Source organism: Monodon monoceros, unplaced genomic scaffold (assembly GCF_005190385.1).
Source record: "Monodon monoceros isolate NGI ecotype Baffin Bay Population unplaced genomic scaffold, NGI_Narwhal_1 Super_Scaffold_9, whole genome shotgun sequence".
NCBI classification, from domain to species: Eukaryota; Metazoa; Chordata; class Mammalia; order Artiodactyla; family Monodontidae; genus Monodon; species Monodon monoceros.
The window spans coordinates 53,401,035-53,418,409 of NW_021703786.1; the positions used below are offsets into that span (position 1 = coordinate 53,401,035).

General features: G+C 56.0%; 1 protein-coding gene across 1 annotated transcript; it reads right to left on the reverse strand.

Moving 5' to 3' along the window:
- Window positions 1-3,074: 3,074 nt before the first annotated feature.
- Window positions 3,075-16,728, reverse strand: FOXN1 (forkhead box N1). The gene is made up of 8 exons (XM_029212814.1): window positions 16,585-16,728; window positions 15,736-16,194; window positions 13,320-13,430; window positions 11,394-11,524; window positions 9,978-10,074; window positions 6,588-6,795; window positions 5,901-6,392; window positions 3,075-4,138 (listed from the first exon to the last, which is right to left on the reverse strand). The coding sequence occupies exons 1-8, from the start codon at window positions 16,705-16,707 to the stop codon at window positions 3,822-3,824; spliced, it is 1,938 nt and encodes a 645-aa protein (XP_029068647.1). The 5' UTR covers window positions 16,708-16,728; the 3' UTR covers window positions 3,075-3,821.
- Between the last annotated feature and the right edge of the window lie 647 nt (window positions 16,729-17,375).

The window sequence follows — 17,375 nt, forward strand, 5'->3', positions numbered from 1 at the left end:
TCTACTGAAGCCTGTGGACAATAAGGTTTTGTTTTTTTTTATTTTTTAAAAAATTAATTTTTATTTTTGGCTGTGTTGGGTCTTCGTTGCTGTGCGCGGGCTTTCTCTAGTTGCAGCAAGCGGGGGTTACTCTTCATTGCGGTGCGTGGACTTATTGCAGTGGCCTCTCTTGTTGCGGAGCACGGGCTCCAGGCGCGCAGGCTTCAATAGTTGCAGCACGTTGGCTCAGTAGTTGTGGCTCGCGGGCTTAGTTGCTCCGCGGCATGTGGGATCCTCCCGGACCAGAGCTCGAACCCGTGTCCCCTGCATTGGTAGGCGGATTCTTAACCACTGCGCCACCAGGGAAGACCCAATAAAGTTTTTACGTACATAAAGTATATTGTAATCCTATATATTTTATGAATTAAAAACTATATAGAGAGATCTATACATATTCTGCAATACCTGTAATGTAATATGAAAACATCTGTGATTTCTCTACTAATGACAAAGTCACAGATTCTGTGAAAAGCTATTGTGATTTATTGCTGACTTTTTTTTTTTCGGCCCGCTGCGGTATCTTAGTTCCCCAACCAGGGATCAAACCCGTGCCCCCTGCAGTGGGAGCGCAGAGTCTTAACCACTGGACTGCCAGGCAAGCCCCCCCGTTGCTGACATTTTTGTTTTAAATAAATTTATTTATTTTTGGCTGCATTGGGTCTTCATTGCTGCGCGCAGGCTTTCTCTTGTTGTGGCGAGCGGGGGCTACTCTTCATTGCGGAGCACAGTCTTCTCGTTGTGGTGGCTTCTCTTTGCTGTGGAGCACAGGCTCTAGGCGCGCGGGCTTCAGTAGTTGTGGCTCATGGGCTCTAGAGCACAGGTTCAGAAGTTGTGGTGCACGGGCTTAGTTGCTTTGCGGCATGTAGGATCCTCCTGGACCAGGGCTCGAACCCGTGTCCCCTGCATTGGCAGACTGATTCTCAACCACTGCGCCACCAGGGAAGCCCATTGGTGACATTTTTTAATTGAGAGAAATGCTGAATTCGAGGTAGAGATGAGTGAAAATGAAGGTGTAATTCCTTTATTCAAATTCATGGACTCATGAATTCTAACCAGTTTTAGAACCCTCATGTTTAGAGCCCCTGAACAAAAGGGTTAATTCCCCACAAATAGAGGACTAGTGGATAGTGTTAGAGCATGCAGACCCTGCATCCATTCAGACTGTTCCTCACTCTAAACGGTGGTTGAACACATGCTGATAGGTGGCCAGCAGGAGGCAGCATATGAGCGGAAGTGTGAGGCTCAGTTCAGAGGGAAGCCGCCCCCGCCCCCGCCCCCCCCACACCACCGGTTTTAAGTCCAAGGGCCAGTCTGGTTACAAACAAACAAGCAAACATAAGACCCCCAAGTCTTATCTGCTTGCCACCTGTCTTACTTGCACAGGGGCAAGCTTACTCGTAGGTGTGTCGAATGGGCCCAAAGACTGAGGTCGGACTGAGGTCTCCTGGAGATGTCCTTGCTTGCTGCCTAGGCTGGAGGTGTAGAGCAGGTTGTCTGAGTCTCCAACGTCCGAGCGTCTGACGCAAGGAAGTGGGTTCTCCCGCGAAACATTTGCCCAGCCCTTGGGGTCTTGGGTATCAAGACACAGGCCTGGGGTTGCTCAGAGCTGGGGTGCAACATCAGCTGGGGGCTTGACAGAGAGCCTTCACTACTTCCTATACTGCGGGGCTGGGCTGCAGCGCGCAGCGTGGGGGGCGTCTCCCTCGTGGGTGCACTGGCTGCCCATGCCTTCCCCCACTCCCTGCGCTGCCCTCTCCCTCTAGCCCCGGCCCCAGACTTAGAGCCTCTGTGAGGGAGGGTGCTGATGTAGGGCGGGGTTCTATTATGGGATCCTATGCAGAACTGTCCTCTGGGGAAGGCAGGTGGTGTTGGCTTGCCCCTAGGCCTAGCCCCTGGAAGAACTTTCTAAGCAAAAGACCCACCTGTGGCTGCTCTGAGACTCATGGTCTGAGGTCCGTGTATGTGCTTTTGGCTCCCACACCTGCCCCAGCCCTGTTCGGGCAGTGTGGGGCTGCCTCTCGGGCTGCTGTTTGGTGACAGCAGCCTGCCTGGTGGTGGTACCCTAAGTGGGACTGAGTGGGCCCCTGACCCTCCAGAGACCGCCCTCCAGGGCTATGGTCCATTCATGTCATCTGTGGAACCCAGAGCCGAGCCAGGGAAAGGTGGGGGCAGCAAGGCACAGCCAGGGTAGGGAAGTGACCCTTTCTTGTGTGAGGAGATGCAGGGTGAGAGGAGGGAGGGGTAGATCTCGGTACGAAGGGGTGTGGTGGAAGGGCACCCTCTCCCTTCCTCTGGGCAGGGCAGCTGCTGCTTCCAATCCTTTTGGAAGTTCTCCTGGGGGAAGTTCTCCCCGCCAGCCCCATCCTCCCCATGCTGGTTAGGAAGTACTCCGAGATACCTCACTCTTTGGATTGAAACTTCACAGTCCTAGGTGAGGGTCGGGGTAAAATCACAGGACCAGGGAATCTACAGTCAGTGTGTCCTAACATTTCTGCCCCAGGGTGGGGAGGTCCGGAAAAGAAAACTTGGTAGCCGAGACCACAAGGCACTTGCTTTATTGTTCCAGGACAGGGGACAATGGCAGTTCTTCAAGAGTTCTGCTTGTGTCTCATCTGAACCTGGGGCCAACCTCCGGGGGTTCTTGTCACCCTCAGACCCTGGATAGGCTGAGGCTCCCACTTGGTAGGGGTTGGGCTCTCAGGTAGGGCATGGAGGGCAACTGGGTCACAGCCCCTCATTCCAGGGGCATCCCGGGTCTGCCAAGCAGTCAAAGAAAGGGGGCATGGGTGCTGCCCCACCAGCCTCTACCAGACTTCCCTTCCCTGAATGCCCAGGCTGCCTGAGACAGCTGGAAGTAATTCACAAGCTGGGGCCTAAACTACATGAACTTCTCAGGAGTGAGACTGTAGTGACCTGGAGGGGCCCTTCCTGCACCCAGGGCTGGGAGAAAAGAACACTTTCAAGTTTCTGAGGGCAAGGGCTTTTCCAAACACTTTGTGTCGGAATTGGGCTCAGTTTGGTCCTGGGGTGGACACTGCCCCTCCTGTGTGTCATCCTGGGAAAGGCCAGAGAGAGCTTAAGTTGAGGACAGGTAGAGCCTGGCAGGGCGGGAGCTGATGAATTGCAGCCCCCCGGGGGTGGGCCCACAGACAACCTGGGGAGAAACTCCATATCTCCTCCTTCTTGATGGGCCGCTGGGATGAAGATGGGAGAATAAATACAGGGGGCTTCTGGGAAAGATCATGCCTGGAGGGGAACGGGCCTGCAGAGAACGTGGACGTCAGAATGGGGTTCCATGGTGGTCTTGGACCTGGCATGGGGGCCCTGAGCTTTTGGTAACCAAAGCCCTCAGCTGCCCCCCAAATGAAGTCAGGCTCTGTGATGTAGTTCTGATTCCTGTGGATATAAGGTATGTGTGTGTGTGTGTATGTCTGCATAACTGTATGTTTGTGTGTCTGTGCATGTGCGCCCGTGCATATGTGCATGAGGGCTTAAGTGTGGATGAGTGTGAGCTAGGGAGAATGTATTTTCTTCTTGCCCAGACACTTGCTCTTCAGGGGCCCTGAGCGAGGAGCTCGTGTACCAGGCAGCAGAAATGTGTGAGGGGCAGAATCCTGGGTGGTGACTTCCACACCCCCAGCTGCCAGCTAACAAACAAGCTGGCTTAGTGGCACAGGGGACAGGGAGTGTGTTCCTTCCTTGACCTTTAAGGTGAGCCCGACATGGGTGGCCAGCTGGGACTTCCAGGCCAGGCAAAGGCTGGAGCAGCTACTGAGCATAGCTCACGCTAGGGCCATGGGCTTAGAGCTGGGGCTGAGGTACACAGAGGGGCCAGCGGGGGCCATGGGTTCCAGCTCCATGAAGGCTGAGTAGAGGGTGGTGAGATGCAGGTCCCCCACTGCCCCGGAGCCCCCATTGCCTGGTGGTGTCAAGTCACCTGCCCCACTGCCTGTCTCTGCCAGACAGGGCCCAGGGGGGAAGCAGTGGGATGGGGATGGGGGTTGGGGCAGCAGCATTGAAGATGACGTCAGGGGTGAGGTCACCAGTACCAAGGGGTCAAGGGCCAAGCTGTCATCCTTCAGCTGTTCCCACAGGTTTCCTATTTGGGGGAGAGAACAGGCGTCACTGGGAGGCACTAAGGAGCCCTGCCTACCTCCCACCCCATGCTCTCACATGCTAAAGAGAGCAGGATTGGGGTAACACTGAATGGAGAACAGACCCTTGGCACTAGCTCTGTGACCCCAGGCAGTTGCAGAACCTCTCTGATTCCTCCTCCCATGTAGGACAGTTTGAAAGCCATAGCTCAGATGATCTGTGTGGCTCTTTTTCTTGTGGGTGGGGGAGATGATCAAGGATTTGAGAGCTGCCTGTTGGAAGGGTTGATGCAGATGTTATACATTCTGGGGTTACCCTGGGGAGGGAGCCCCAGGAACTCTTCACCCTGGCTCTTGCCCAGGCTCCCAAGGAAGGTGGATCTGCAGCCCAGACCAAGGATCTTCCAACAATGCACTGCTGCATCCAGTGAGCTGGTTGGGCTCAGCTCCCTGGGCATCCTCCACTGCAGGGCCCATGGGACAGGAGCAAAGCCAGGAAGCACTGACTCTGGGAGCAAACAGTGCTGCCACCACCTCCTCCTCTATGTGTTGTGTGACCTGCATCGTGGCAGGCCAGGGCCTGGAGCTCCTTCCCTGGGTATCGGGGCTGCAGGGTCTGGAGGAAGAGAGCTGAACTAAACCCTCGACTGAACTTGGCTGCCTGGGTTCCAATCCTAACTCTCCTTCTTTCTCTCTCTTTTTTTTTTTTTGGCTGCCCTGCGCGTCTTGCGGGATCTTAGTTCCCCGACCAGGGATTGAATCTGTGTCCTCAGCAGTGAAACCGCGGAGTCCTAACCACTGGACCGCCACGGAATTCCCTTAACTTTCCTTCTTTCTAGCTAAGTGACCTTGAATAAGTTACTTAACCTTGGTACACATCTGTGAAATGGGTTGAATAATCCCTCCTATCCTATAGGCACACATGAGAGAGCAAATGTAAAGCGCCTCACAAGATGCCTGACAGTTAGTAGGGCTCAGGTAAATGCTTATGGTAGCTCACATGTCTATAGCTTCTTCTGAGGCTGTTGAGCCCTGTTCCCTACCTCTGGAGGTAGGCTCTAGCTGCTCGTTTCTAACAATAGCTTCCCAAGACCTGGGCTCTCTCCCCATCAGACTGGGAGATCTCTGAGGGTCGGCTGCCCCCACCTGCTTGTGGATGTCTCCTACCCCAGTGCACACAGAAGGTCTGAGGCCTGGGTCAGCACCCTCCTCAAACCCCCTGTGGCCAGTACCAGGACCTGGGGGTGCACTGGAGATTAGATGGGAATGGGTGGGGTTGGCCACGTGCAGAGATGGAACAGGCAAGATGGAACGGAAGAGATAGAACCTCTCCCCCCGGGACCTGCCTAGCTCTGAGGCCTTCCGTTCTTCCAGGGGGAAGATCTGTCTCCTTCCTCTGCATTAGAAGATGAACTCAGAAAATGCAATCGCTTCTGGGAATGTTCAGACCATCGGTCACTCACAACCGAATATGGAATGGAACATCGGGCCCTTTCCAGCCCACCCAGAGCTGAGAGCGGTTTGATGATAGGTCAGTTGGAACCTGTTCAAGGGCACCAGGAGGAGGGAGATGGGGGCAAGTACATTCCTCTTCGACCCATAACCACCACTACCCCCGACCCAGCTTGGGCCTTCTCTGCTCCAGTTGACCTGAAACCCGGCAGTTAGTTAGCAGGCCACAGCCTGGAGACTTAGACGGGACGGGCCACACTGCCAGATGTCCCTCTCCAGTACTGTCCCACTTCTCCCTTCCCATCCCCAGCTCACCCTGAAAGTCGAAGTCAGTGAGAGAGGGATTGATGGCATCCAGATCAGTGCCAAGGTCTCCGTCTGGCAGCAGGGTTTCATGTATGGTCCTGGCTGGGGAAGGTTCAGCCAGCAGCTTGGCACTGTGGCTGGGTGGGGTGTGGGCAGGCAGAGGTGAGTCCTGGGGGGTGCCCGGCTGGGCCCGCAGCTCAAGGTGCCCATCTGGCTGTGGGAACAACGGCTGCAGAGGTCCGGGAGGGGCCAGGCCTGGTGAGAGGTGCGAATATGTCTGCCCATAGCAGGAGGGTGCGTGCCCCCCAAGAAGGTCCTGCAGGGGATTCTTGCCACGAATGGGGCCCGGAGCTGGGTGGATTGACTGCAGCAGCTGGGAGAACCTGGCTGGAGGTGGCAGGGGCCGGATGGAGCCTGAGCCCACCAGCCCAGGGGGTGGGCAGCCGAGCAGTGGGGAACCCAGCTTCTCCCTCTTGTCTCCAATGAGGCTGTCCAGCTCTTCTGAAAAGGCCCAAGAGAGAGAGAGAGACACCATGAGGCCTCCCTTTCCCCACGAACGCTCCCAGCCTTAGAACCGCACTCAGACGCTTTCCTCACTTATCAGTTCTCCTTGCTCAGCTTTTCTTGCCTCCTCCACTCTTATTTTTTTGCCTCATGGGCAACCTGGGCCCCTCCCTGCATGGCCGTTAGCCTCACCTGGCTTGGCCATGCTTCTGCGCACGGCAATGGGGTCTTTCCTCTTCCACTTCTGCAGTTCCTCCTGCATCTTGTCGATCTTGGCTGGATTGAGGGCCCACAGGCAGCCCTTGCGAGAGGAGCTGCCTGATTTGTTCTCTACCTTCTCGAAGCACTTGTTAAGAGACAGGTTGTGGCGGACAGAATTCTTCCAGCCATCAGGCGCCGTCTGCCGGAGCAGAGCAAGACAAGAATTCAGGCCGGGGTCCCGATGCCAGAAAACTCCTTTGCTATCTGGGCACAGAACTGCCACCCACTCTGGGGCTTGTCGTCCTCGTCAGCACCCAGCCCACACTCGGTACCCTTCAGTAGTGGGGCAGGGGTGGGCAAGAACCTTGCTCACAGTTATTAGCACCTAAAATCTGCCTTAGTCCTACTCCATGGCCTTCAGAGACGGCCGTAGGAGGTTCATAAAGGAAGGGCTGGTGGGCGCTACGGACGGCCCCGCCCCTCCCCAGCCTGCGGTTGGGCCACTCCCCACTGGGTCCTCAGGCCTGTGCTTGGACCCGTCTGTGGAGAGGGACTCACTACGCTGAGCTCTCCCTGCTGTGAGTTTGTCTCTGGGGTGTAGGTCTGTGGAGTCCTCTGAGTATGAGGGCATGTGTGTCCCTGAGAAATGAGTGTGTGTGAGAAAGTCTCTCTGAGTGTGTATGTGGGTATCCATGGTTGTCTGTGTGTGTGGCTGTGAGTGTTCATATGTGTGTGCCTGGGGGGCGTGGCCTGATGGGGAGGCCAGCCCTCAGGCGGGCGGTGCTCATGCCAGCAGAATAAACACCCATTAGGAGGCCTGGTCATGCCACCAGGGCAGTAATTGCGCCCAGGGAGGGTTGTAAAAACTATTAGGCTGACTCAGTTGGGTGAGAGGCCGTGGCGGGGGTGCCAGGGGGCACCCCCTTTCCCCCCACCTCCAGCTCTGTCCCAGGCTCTGTGACAGTCCTGGGCCCAGCAGGGGTGACTGTGGGCAGAGTGCCTGCTCTGGCTGATGAGGTCCCTCTACCCCCGCCCCTCGGCCCCTCTCCCTTCCAGCTCACAGTTTCTGCTTAATGAGGGGCAGCCACTCCCTCCTCCCCAGCTCACTTGCCCCAGGGAGCAGTCAGGCTGAATCACGTCCAGCAGAACTGGGCCCTGATGCCAGCGTCACTGCAAGTTGCTCGCAGAAGCTGCTGGAGCCTTTCTCAGGGGCCGCTGGCCTGGGTCAGGGGCCTGGTTGAGATGACCCTCAAGGCTCCCAAGGTCATGACAGAGAATTCTTGAGCCACCGGACCAGCCAGCTGGGGAATTCAGCTTCAACTCCCACGACAGTCCCTACTAGGAGTCAAGGCTGTGGGCAGAGTTAATGGGCACTGGGCCCTTTTATGGCCCCATAAGTCTGTGATTTGGGGGTGCCAGGGCAGCCCCCACCCCAGCCACTTCCTGTTTGGAAGAGGGGTGGTCAGCGCTAGCAATTATGTCCTGTGGCTGGAACTTCCCCAATCCCACATCTCTGACTCACAGGGCTTCAGGACGCCCATCTCAGCTGCCTTGGGCATGAGTGCTGCCCACCCTAGGGTCCACACTGTCCTTGCCCAGAAAAATGACCTTCAACTGGGGAGTGAGTGATAGAGGGGGCAGAGGATCTTTGAACTAGATTCTTAGGTGGGTCAGAGGGGAACGGTGAGAGTTGGAAGGAACTTACGCGCCAACAGGTTCAACCTGACCATTTTACAGACTGGGAAACTGAGGTCCAGAGAAGAAAGGGTCTAGCCCTAGATCACACAAGGAGGTGGTGACAGAGCCCAGACTCCAATTCTGTTCCCTAACTAAGGGCCCTGCCCAGCTCACCCCATAGGACTGCTTTCACCATCTGGGGCCTGACCCATCCTCACAGATGCTTTCTCTCTGAAGTCAAATGTAAACTTGGGAGTGAGGGAGTGATGCAACTGGCTAAGAACAACAACTGGAACCGAAAAAAAAAAAGCAGTTAGACCTCTTCACTACTCAGCCCTACAAAACAGGGATTACACAGCTCCCAGGAAAAATAATTAAGCCAGGAAGATGAGACGTAGGGAGGGGCTGGGAGTTGGCGGGGAGGACAGGCTGAGAGGAATGGGGCAGGGCCCTCACTTCCCTCTCTCTGGCCTGGCTCCTTGAAGCCCTAGGGGACCCTCTAAAAGCGTTATAGGCCAGGGAGGCTTTGGTCCCCTGACTTGCTGGGGTAGAGGGGCAGCTCTGGATACTGGCTTTGATGCTTCTTGAATCCCAGTGACAACTCTCCTTCCTCCTCTCCCTTCCAGGACCTTTGATGGATGACCATACTTTTTCATTCTTGGCCAGAACTCTGACCACCTTGCCCACTCCTCATCTGATGGCAGCTCGGCAAGTACAAGCCTGTTTGAATATCAGCCTCAAATTACCCCCAGACAGCACAGCTGGGAAGATGGTGGGGCCAGAAATCACTGGCAGGTGGAGCTGGGTTCTGGCTTACCTGGGCCGCAGCTCCCACCCTCTGCCTGGGTAGAAGGTGAGACTGTATCCACTAGGGTGCAGGCCTTGGAGAAGGCACCCCTCACACGCAAGCTCTGACCTCCCCTGCACCCACTCCAGAAGAAGGGGTTTTTGTTGGAGGGCCTGGGGAGCATCAGACAAGGGAAGTGGGTGGTGTGGAAAGCCAGAGAGCTTGAGCCGGCAAGCGGTCCCACTTGATGTTTGGCCTTGAGTAAATGGAGAGAAGGGCATCTGTCCTGCCTCTAGGGAGGGAGTTTGCTAGAGCCCCAGAAGCCCCTTCTGTGGGTGATAGAAATTATTGGTAGATCCCGTCCATGGGAAGGTCGGGGGAACCAGCCAGTCCCCTAGGACACTCTAAGACCATGAAGCCCACACTCTGCTTTCTGGCAGAACTACAGCTGAGACTGCCGCCCACAGAGGCAGATCCTAATCTCTCCCGGGAAGGTAATGAGTTCTGCAGCCCCAGCATCCTGTGTCACCTTGGCTGGCCAGCTCCTACCCCAATTCCTCCAGTCCTACAGCATCCCGGGGGCAGCGGTGGGAACAGCCTCGCATTTCTTCCCAAGCTCTCTCTCCCCATTTGGGGTAGGTGGACACTCCTTGAAGCCTATCAGAATTGCCATGTCCACCTTCCACCAGCATGAGGTCTGACTCCAGCCTGCTGTATGACTTTTGGTGAATGGCTTGAGCTCTCTCTTCCTCACACAGAACTGTCCTTCTGAAGTGGAGACAAGGGGAAACATGTGGGGGACACACCCTCTCCTGGCTTTCACTCAAACTCATCTCCCACCTCCCAACGGAATCCTCTGGTTCCAGAGAGGCCTGGCTTGCCTGGGGCTGGCGGGGTGCAGTGGATTTGGGGCTCACCTTGAAGTAAGGAAAGTGCTCCGTCATAAAATTGTAGATCTCGCTGACGGGAAGGCTCCCGGTTTTACTGTTCTTCAGGGCCATGAAGATGAGGATGCTGAAGGCAGAGAGAGTTCTGAGAGTTTGAACCTCTGACCTGGCCTGGAGTCTTCCCCCGACCCCCGCCCTGGCTGGAATAGTCAAGGAAGAATAGTCTGCTGCAGAATTCACACGTGAGAGGCCCTATGAGGTCCAGAGGAGAAGGAATGAGAAAGTGTCCACTGAAGTCGGGAATTACTGATATACAAGGGTCTCGTGGCATCTGAGAGAGCTGGGTTACAATCCTGGCTTTGGCCACTCACTAGCTGTGTGACCTTGGGTGAGTGCCTTAACCTCTCTGAGCCTCAGTTTCCTCAGCTTTGAAGTGAAGAGAGTAATAGCTGTCTCAGAGTCGTGAGGATTAAGCATGCTGCCTAGCACATAGAAGGCACTCATTAAATGGAAGCTGTCATTACCAGTCAGCCTTCAGCCGATTGCATGAATGTTGGATAGTAAGGGAGGGGATTAAGGTTTTTTGAGTCCCTAAAAAGTGCCAAGCATATTCTCTCACTTAATCCATCCAAAGGCCTGAACATTGCAGTTCTCTCTCTCTTTTTTGTTTTTTAACAGATGAATAAACAGAGGCTCAGAAAGATTAAGTAACTTGCCTGAGGTTTCACAGCTAATAAATTCAGAGCCTGGAGTAGAACCCAGTTCTACTGGACTCCAAAGATTGCATGTGCTCCTTTCTGCTCATCATCTGGCCTTCCACAAACCCCTTCTCTGTGCTCCTGGATGATGTTTAAGTTCCTTTTCCTTCTCCTGAGCTCATACTGGCTGATGACCTGACCCCATGAGGGGCCTGGCACACAGGAGGTCGAGTATCGATGCTGGTTAGATGAATGAAAGTTCAGATGGAAGGTCTCCCAGATGGGCTGGGTGCTGCTGGCCTGGTACTTATAGCCCCAGCGCCAGAGAAGTTGCACCAGATCTGGCAGATGCTGGATAACTGAGCCACATCTGCAGACCTCATCCCTCACTTACTTCCAGCAGAGCTTTGGGGTGAAGCTTCTCTCTATATCTGAGGAGGGAGGGAGAAGGGGGGAATCATCCCCCCTAAACTCTCAGTTAAGAACTTAGCGGGCTCATCCAGGGCACCAGCACCTGCTGAGTTGAGCCACAGACATGGCTCCCCAGGGTGAGATGAGAGGTCAGAGGTGAACTAGTCAATCCCCCTGCCCCATGCTGGAATCTTCTCTATAGCATCCTTTGGAAGTCCACTAGCTATGACTTCCACTCCCTGCCATTACCCTTATACCTCAAGGGATTCCATGTCTCAGTTTCCCCAGGGTCCTCTCAGCCCTCTTCCTTCTACCTCAGGAGTGCTGAGAAACGTACCTGTAGGAGTAAATGGGTTTTGGGAAGAGAGGCTGGTGCCCATCGGTGCTGGTCTGGGGTGCAATCCGCTGGTATGGATGGTGTGAGGAGCCCAGGTAAGGTACAGGGTAGCTGCTGCCACCTGGTGAGTACTGTAGAGGTCAAAGGGGCAGAGTGGTTGCCATGGTAACCAGTCTTCCCAAGGAAGGGGGCTCCCTGCCCCCATTCATATACATCCAGAGAAGGAACTGAGGCTAGATTCTTCTCTCATGTGCTCCACCACAATGGTCATGGGCCCCAAAGAGCTATCAGGATGCTGGCCAAGGATGCAGCTATTCAGGGGCCTGTGAGGAGATCCACATTCCAGAATTCAGGATCTCAGAGGCCTCAGAGCTCCCTTCCTCCAGCATCTTTCTCTCAGGTCTCTAGGTACTCTGGTTGCCATGGTGATACGACAGGAGTTGAGCTAGAGAGCGTGAGGGGTAGCCCAGGCCCTTGTACCCTTCTGGGCAGGTGCTCCAGACCTCTCTGGTATCTCCTGGAGTGGTTGGGCTGGAAGTGGGGTGTCCAGCCTGGGCATTTGCTGGGCACTGCCACCTTTTATGAGTTTCAGTGGCTCCTTGAGAGGGCTGGTCACGATGGTGGGCAGGTGAGGGTAGGAGGTGGTTTTTATGGCAAAGGGAGTGGCTGCGGTGCCAGGGATGGTGTTTTACAGGGGTGAGGGTGGGTAGGAAACTCTGACTCCCCCATCTGCTCCAGGCCGAAGTGATCTTTCCAGGTCACCCGAGAGACACTTAGTGACTGAGTCACCTCTCTGCAGGTTCCATAAAGCCCTGGGTGTGGCTATCTTGTTCGAGGAGGGGGTGCAGAAAATAGAGGGCATCAAGACAGGGCTGGGCGTGACGAGGCCGTCTAGGGTCTGGTAGTCCCTTAACCCTGCTGTGGCTCAGTTCCTGTTGGGCCAGGCTGCCTCAGGGACATTCCTACCCTGGGTCAGACCGTGACCCTCAGGAGGGCTCGGCTATTCCAGCCAGGCTCCTCATGGAGTGAGGATGATCCCTCTTGTGTTTCCTCTGCTTCCCTCCTTCTCTTTCTTTCTCCGCACTAAGCAGGCAGTCTGACCAACACACCCCCATCCCCCGCCCACCTGCCTGCCTCCCTGGCTTGGCCAAGATCAAGGCCAATGCCAAAGAGCTGGGAGCAGAACCTGCTCCACAGGCAGGGCCTGTCTCAGTGCCAGGCTGCAGGTGGATGAAGCTGGGTGCTGGGCAGCCACTTGCTCTGTCTTGCCCGGCGACTCCTGGGAGCTGCTTGGCTATTCTAGGACTCTTTTCTTTCCCTTTTTAAAAACCTCCATCCCATGCCAGTATGGGTCAATTACTTGGCTTCCTGTACGTCTGGGAGGAGCTGAGGCTGGGCAGTGGGGTGGGAAGGGGGATAGGGCCAGAGATGATGGGGACCTGTAACCTCCAACTGGGAAGGCCCCCTAACTTCACTCCTGGTTCCACCCTGTCTAGGCTAAAGGGAAGTTTGAGGCCAAGGCCACATAAGATGGTGGCTGACCCAGACGAAAGCTCACTGTTCCCTGGTCTGCTCAGCCTTGTGTGTCACCCCATTTACTCCTTTTCTCTTTGCTCAGTCCTTTTCTAGCTCTCCTCTTCTCTCCCTTTTTGGTTCACATCCGGCCCTGCCCCAGTCTCAGTCCCACTCTCTTTCCTGAGACCTCTCAGGCACTGCCAGGGTCTCAGACAAGCCCCACCCCAAGAGAAGGGCGATTGCTTCCCTCCCCATGAACCCCTGTTCCCCACCCCAGGTGGCCCAGCCTGGGATTCAGGGCCTGGCTGTCCCTACCTGCCCATCCAGGTGTGCACACACACACCCGCACACCACACACACATGTAATATCCTGAGACCCTGGGGAAAATTGCCCACCTGCCCCAGACCTACCTGGTGGAAGGGGGGCTGGGAAGGACAGTACATATGCTGCAAGGGGGGCTGGTAACAGTACATCCCTGGACCGCTCTCCAGAGGTGGGGGCTTGACCTCAACTTCTGACTCCTGCTGGAAGGAAAAAATAACAGATGACCGAGCTGGACCATATTTTTCTTCCTTTTTCTCTTCTGTGTCTCGAACCTTACACAAAAGCAACCCCTACTTTGCCTCCCCCAGAGCTTATTCCTGGAGAACAAATAGGGAACAGAGAAGGGCAGGGATTTTCCTGAGGGAACTCAGCAAGTTAGTGGTGGAGCTGAGGCTGGAACTGACAGGGCTCCCATCCCCCCACCTCCCTGCAGGTGAGAGACTGAGGCTGGGCTGTCTGGGGACATGAGGGAGACTTGTCATTGGTCACACTGAAGCTGGGGTAGGACCAGAGGTCTCCCTGGAATGGCACAAGGGTGCACTGCCTGACCCCACTCACCAAGCCCGGCTCAGGACTTGCTTGCTGGTTCAGAGCCACCAGCCCCTCAGAGCAGTCTGCAAAGGACCACTGCTCTAGAATTCCCATTGCAGAGCCATGGTGAGGGGAGCACAGGAAGTGGCCAGAGAGGTTGGTCCAGCTGGGGCCCCCAAGGTCCTGACACTTCCTCTTCTGCAAAGCCCAAGGGAACTCTGGCAGGCTCTCTGGAGGGGGCTAGCAAGTCCCCTCTGCTCTGGCCATCCCCAACTCAGAGCCTCTGCTCTCTGCTCTGGGGAGTCTACACAGTTGCTGGTCTGCTGGAGCCCCGTGGCCTTTCTCACTCTGGCAGAGGGAGCCTGCAGCTGCTGCTGGTGGTGGTGGCCAGATCCTGGCCTCCCATGGGTTGTGAGCCCCACATGGAGCCCCCAGGGGCCAGCATAGAGTAGGGCCAGACAGAGTGTGCAGCTAGGAACGGGAAGGTAAACAAGGCCAAGAGCAGGTGGACCATTCTTCCTGGGATTACCAGGGGCCTTGGGAACCAGCATCTGGGCCCAGAGGGTCAGGTCAGCTGTGAGCTCTTTCTGGGTGTGCCTGGGATTGCTGATGCAGCGATAACCCTAATCATAGAGTCTCAGGTCTCGAAGGGCCACAAACACTGTGTCCAGCCCTATCATTTGGCAGATGGTGGGGCTGAGCCCATAGAAGGGAAGTGATGTGCCCAAGACCACTCCGAGTCAACCAGCCTGCTGTGGGTCTCTGGGCCCAAACTCTTCTCTACACTGTGTGTGTGTGTGTGTGTGTGTGTGTGTGTGTAAGAAAGTGGGCTCAAACCTCAGCCTCACTTCTTATAGGCTGAGAGACACCTTGGGCAAGTCACTTGGTCTCTATGGAGCCTCAGTCTCCTCATCTGTAAAATGGGGTTAGTGGGAACTCTTCAGAGGGTTGTCATGAGGGTGAAACAGGGCACTTGAAAGAAAGCTTCTGGCACAGTGACCACGGGCTGGCACTGAGTGGACATTTAGGGGGGAGTAACTGGTATGATGGTCCCTTTACTGGGGGCTGCTGCCACGTTCAATGGGCCTGAGGAAGACGCCGTCAAAGGGCCCCAGAACCAGAAGCAGACTCCGTCTTGGCCACAATTGGTAGGAGCCCAGCGCCTTCTCTATCTTCCACTCCTGGGAAACAGGCTTTTTTTGGGGGTGGCTTGTGGATTGAATGGGAGCCTGTTTGAAAGCAAGAGGTAAGGAGAGCTGGTGGGCATCTGGAGTAGGCACAGCCCAGGCTGGGGAGTGGGGAGAAAAGCTCCCTAATAGTCTTCCTCTTCCCAAGGCAACAAGCCTATGAGGTACTATTAACGATACTTTTCTGATGAGGCTCAGAGAGCTTAAGTGACTTGCCCAAGGTCACACAGCTTGTGGGTAGGGCTATGAAAGGAAATGAGCTTTCAAGGTATTCCTATGAATATACCCAGGCCTCACTCCGGGTAAAGAATGGGACCAGAGTGTCCTTTGAGAAGAATTAAGTCCTCTCTGAACTCCGTAGGCTGATGCTGGAGAGAACATTGTGCCCTGTGGCTCCTCCCTAAACCCTTTCTCTTGGCCTCTGGAATGTGTTTTTCTTCTCACATTTGCATATGGGCCTGTAGGTCTGGCTGGAGATTCTTGACACTTAAACAGAGAGAAGCTGCACGCTGGAATCCTGACTCAGGAGCCTCTGGGAAGCTTCCAGCTTCCTCGGTCTGACCGGCCTCCCCAACCTTGTCCCCTCCACACCAGGCCAGGGCAGCGACCCTTGCCCAGCTGACCTGGAGGCCCAGAATGAAGCCTAGAGTCCCCAGCTCTCTGAGCTTGCTGCTTTCCTGGTGCACACTGAACCTGAGTGGAAAGGGATGGTGGGGGGTTTGTTCTGGGCTGCCAGGAATTGGGATGGGGGTAGGTGGGATGGCTGCCGGCCACTGGTACTCACCAGGACTTGGGGGCTGTGCTCCCGGCTGGGGTAGGGGAGCCCGTTGCACCAGGCCTCTGCTGGGAAGCCGGGCAGGAAGGCCTCACGCTCCCCCACATCTGTGGGGATCTCCTCAAAGGCCTCCAGCGCCCCTGGGGTCTTAAAGGAGTGTCCAGCGAGGGCCAAGGCGGTCTGGGCCTCAGGGAAGACGTCGTCATGGAAATGCCGCTTGTATGGATGGAAGGGCACGTGGCTGCCCTTGAGGAAGCGCCCGGGGCTGCTTGCCGGGCCCTCCTCAAAGCCGAAGCCGGGGTACTTGTCTGAGGGTGAGAGCCGGAAGGGGCCCAGGCCAGGGCCAGCTGGGCAGTGGACCTGCTCGGGACCCGGTGACGCGGCGCAGGGGCTGTGTGGAGGCAGTGAGGGTGCCCTCTCTGGAGGGCCATCGGGCACAAATGATGAGCAGCTGAAGCCGGCATGCTTCTGGGGTGGACAGAGGGTAGAGAGCCTGTGAGCGGAAGCTGCACCGGGACCCTACTCTGTGCGAAGGTAAAGGGTCTGTGGCTGAGCTCTGGCGAGACATAGCCTGCCCTTGGAAACCCCAATCTGACGAGAGCACACTGCTTCTAAACCTGGGTCGCCCCCAGCAGGATGGATGCACAGCCCTGCCCTGGGAAAGCCCCAGACTGAAGGGACAAGCAGAGGCCCAGGTCTGACACTTCTGGATCTGGGAGTCACTGGGTACTTATTTGCTGGTGGAAGGGACAAGACAGATGCAGGCAGGTCCCTGGGGGGTGGGGGTGACAGTCCACTTGCCGCTCGTGCACCTCTCAGGTCTTGGCCTCAACCTGGACCTAAGTGCCTGGTACTTACGTTCTGTGGGGCAGGGGAGCCTGGGAGGCCCGGTGCCTGCATGTGGTCCCCTTGGGGCTCGCCCTCCAGTCTGGTGGGGCCTGGCAGCGTGACGTCAGACTGCTGCAGGAGTAGCGACACCATCACCCAGTCCTGGCCTCGAAGAAAGCCAGCTGTGATGAGTGTGAGGACCACCGTCCAGGGCTGACCAAGCCCAAGTCCACCACCTCCACTCCCACCCCATCCCCGGGCTGGGACCCTGACTCCAGCCGGATGTCTGATGAGAGGGGGAAACAGACAGGGACAGATAAACAGACAAACTGAGAGGAACATCGGAAACAGAAGGAAGCAGATAAACAATGGGAGAGACAGAGTGTGAAGGACACAGAGGGAGAGAGAGGTTGGTGGACTCGAGGGGACTTGGATGCCTCGTGGCCCCGTGAGCCTGGCCGGCATCCCCCACGGCACTGGGGATGCCACCACCGGCCCACTGTGGAACGTGTTGGCATATTTGGTTTTCTCCTATGTCCTCCACACTCCAAAGTACCCGTGACTCTGTGCAGGCCAGTGCCCTTTCTGAGCTTTGCACTCACCTTTCGAAAAACTCAGGGCCTATACTAGGTGACATGGAGGGCTCTTGCTGTTCAGACCTTCTAGAATTATAGGAGAACTCTGTACCCAGCACAGTTGAGTGGTTAAGAGGACTCAGCTCAAAGCCAGCCTTTGCCTTTCCTTGCTAGCTGTGTTAGCGAGGCTTTCTGAGCTTCCGTATCAATCATTTGTAGAAAGAGGGAGAGGGAGGGCCGCCCTCA

Coding starts and splice junctions, on each gene's coding strand:
- FOXN1 (XM_029212814.1), bottom strand. CDS start 16,707: ATGGTGTCGCTACTCCTGCAGCAGTCTGACGTCACGCTGCCAGGCCCC. Junction 11,525..13,319: donor CCCAGCCCCCCTTCCACCAG/GTAGGTCTGGGG, acceptor TGACCTCTACAG/TACTCACCAGGTGGCAGCAG. Junction 10,075..11,393: donor AAACCCATTTACTCCTACAG/GTACGTTTCTCA, acceptor CTCTGCCTTCAG/CATCCTCATCTTCATGGCCC.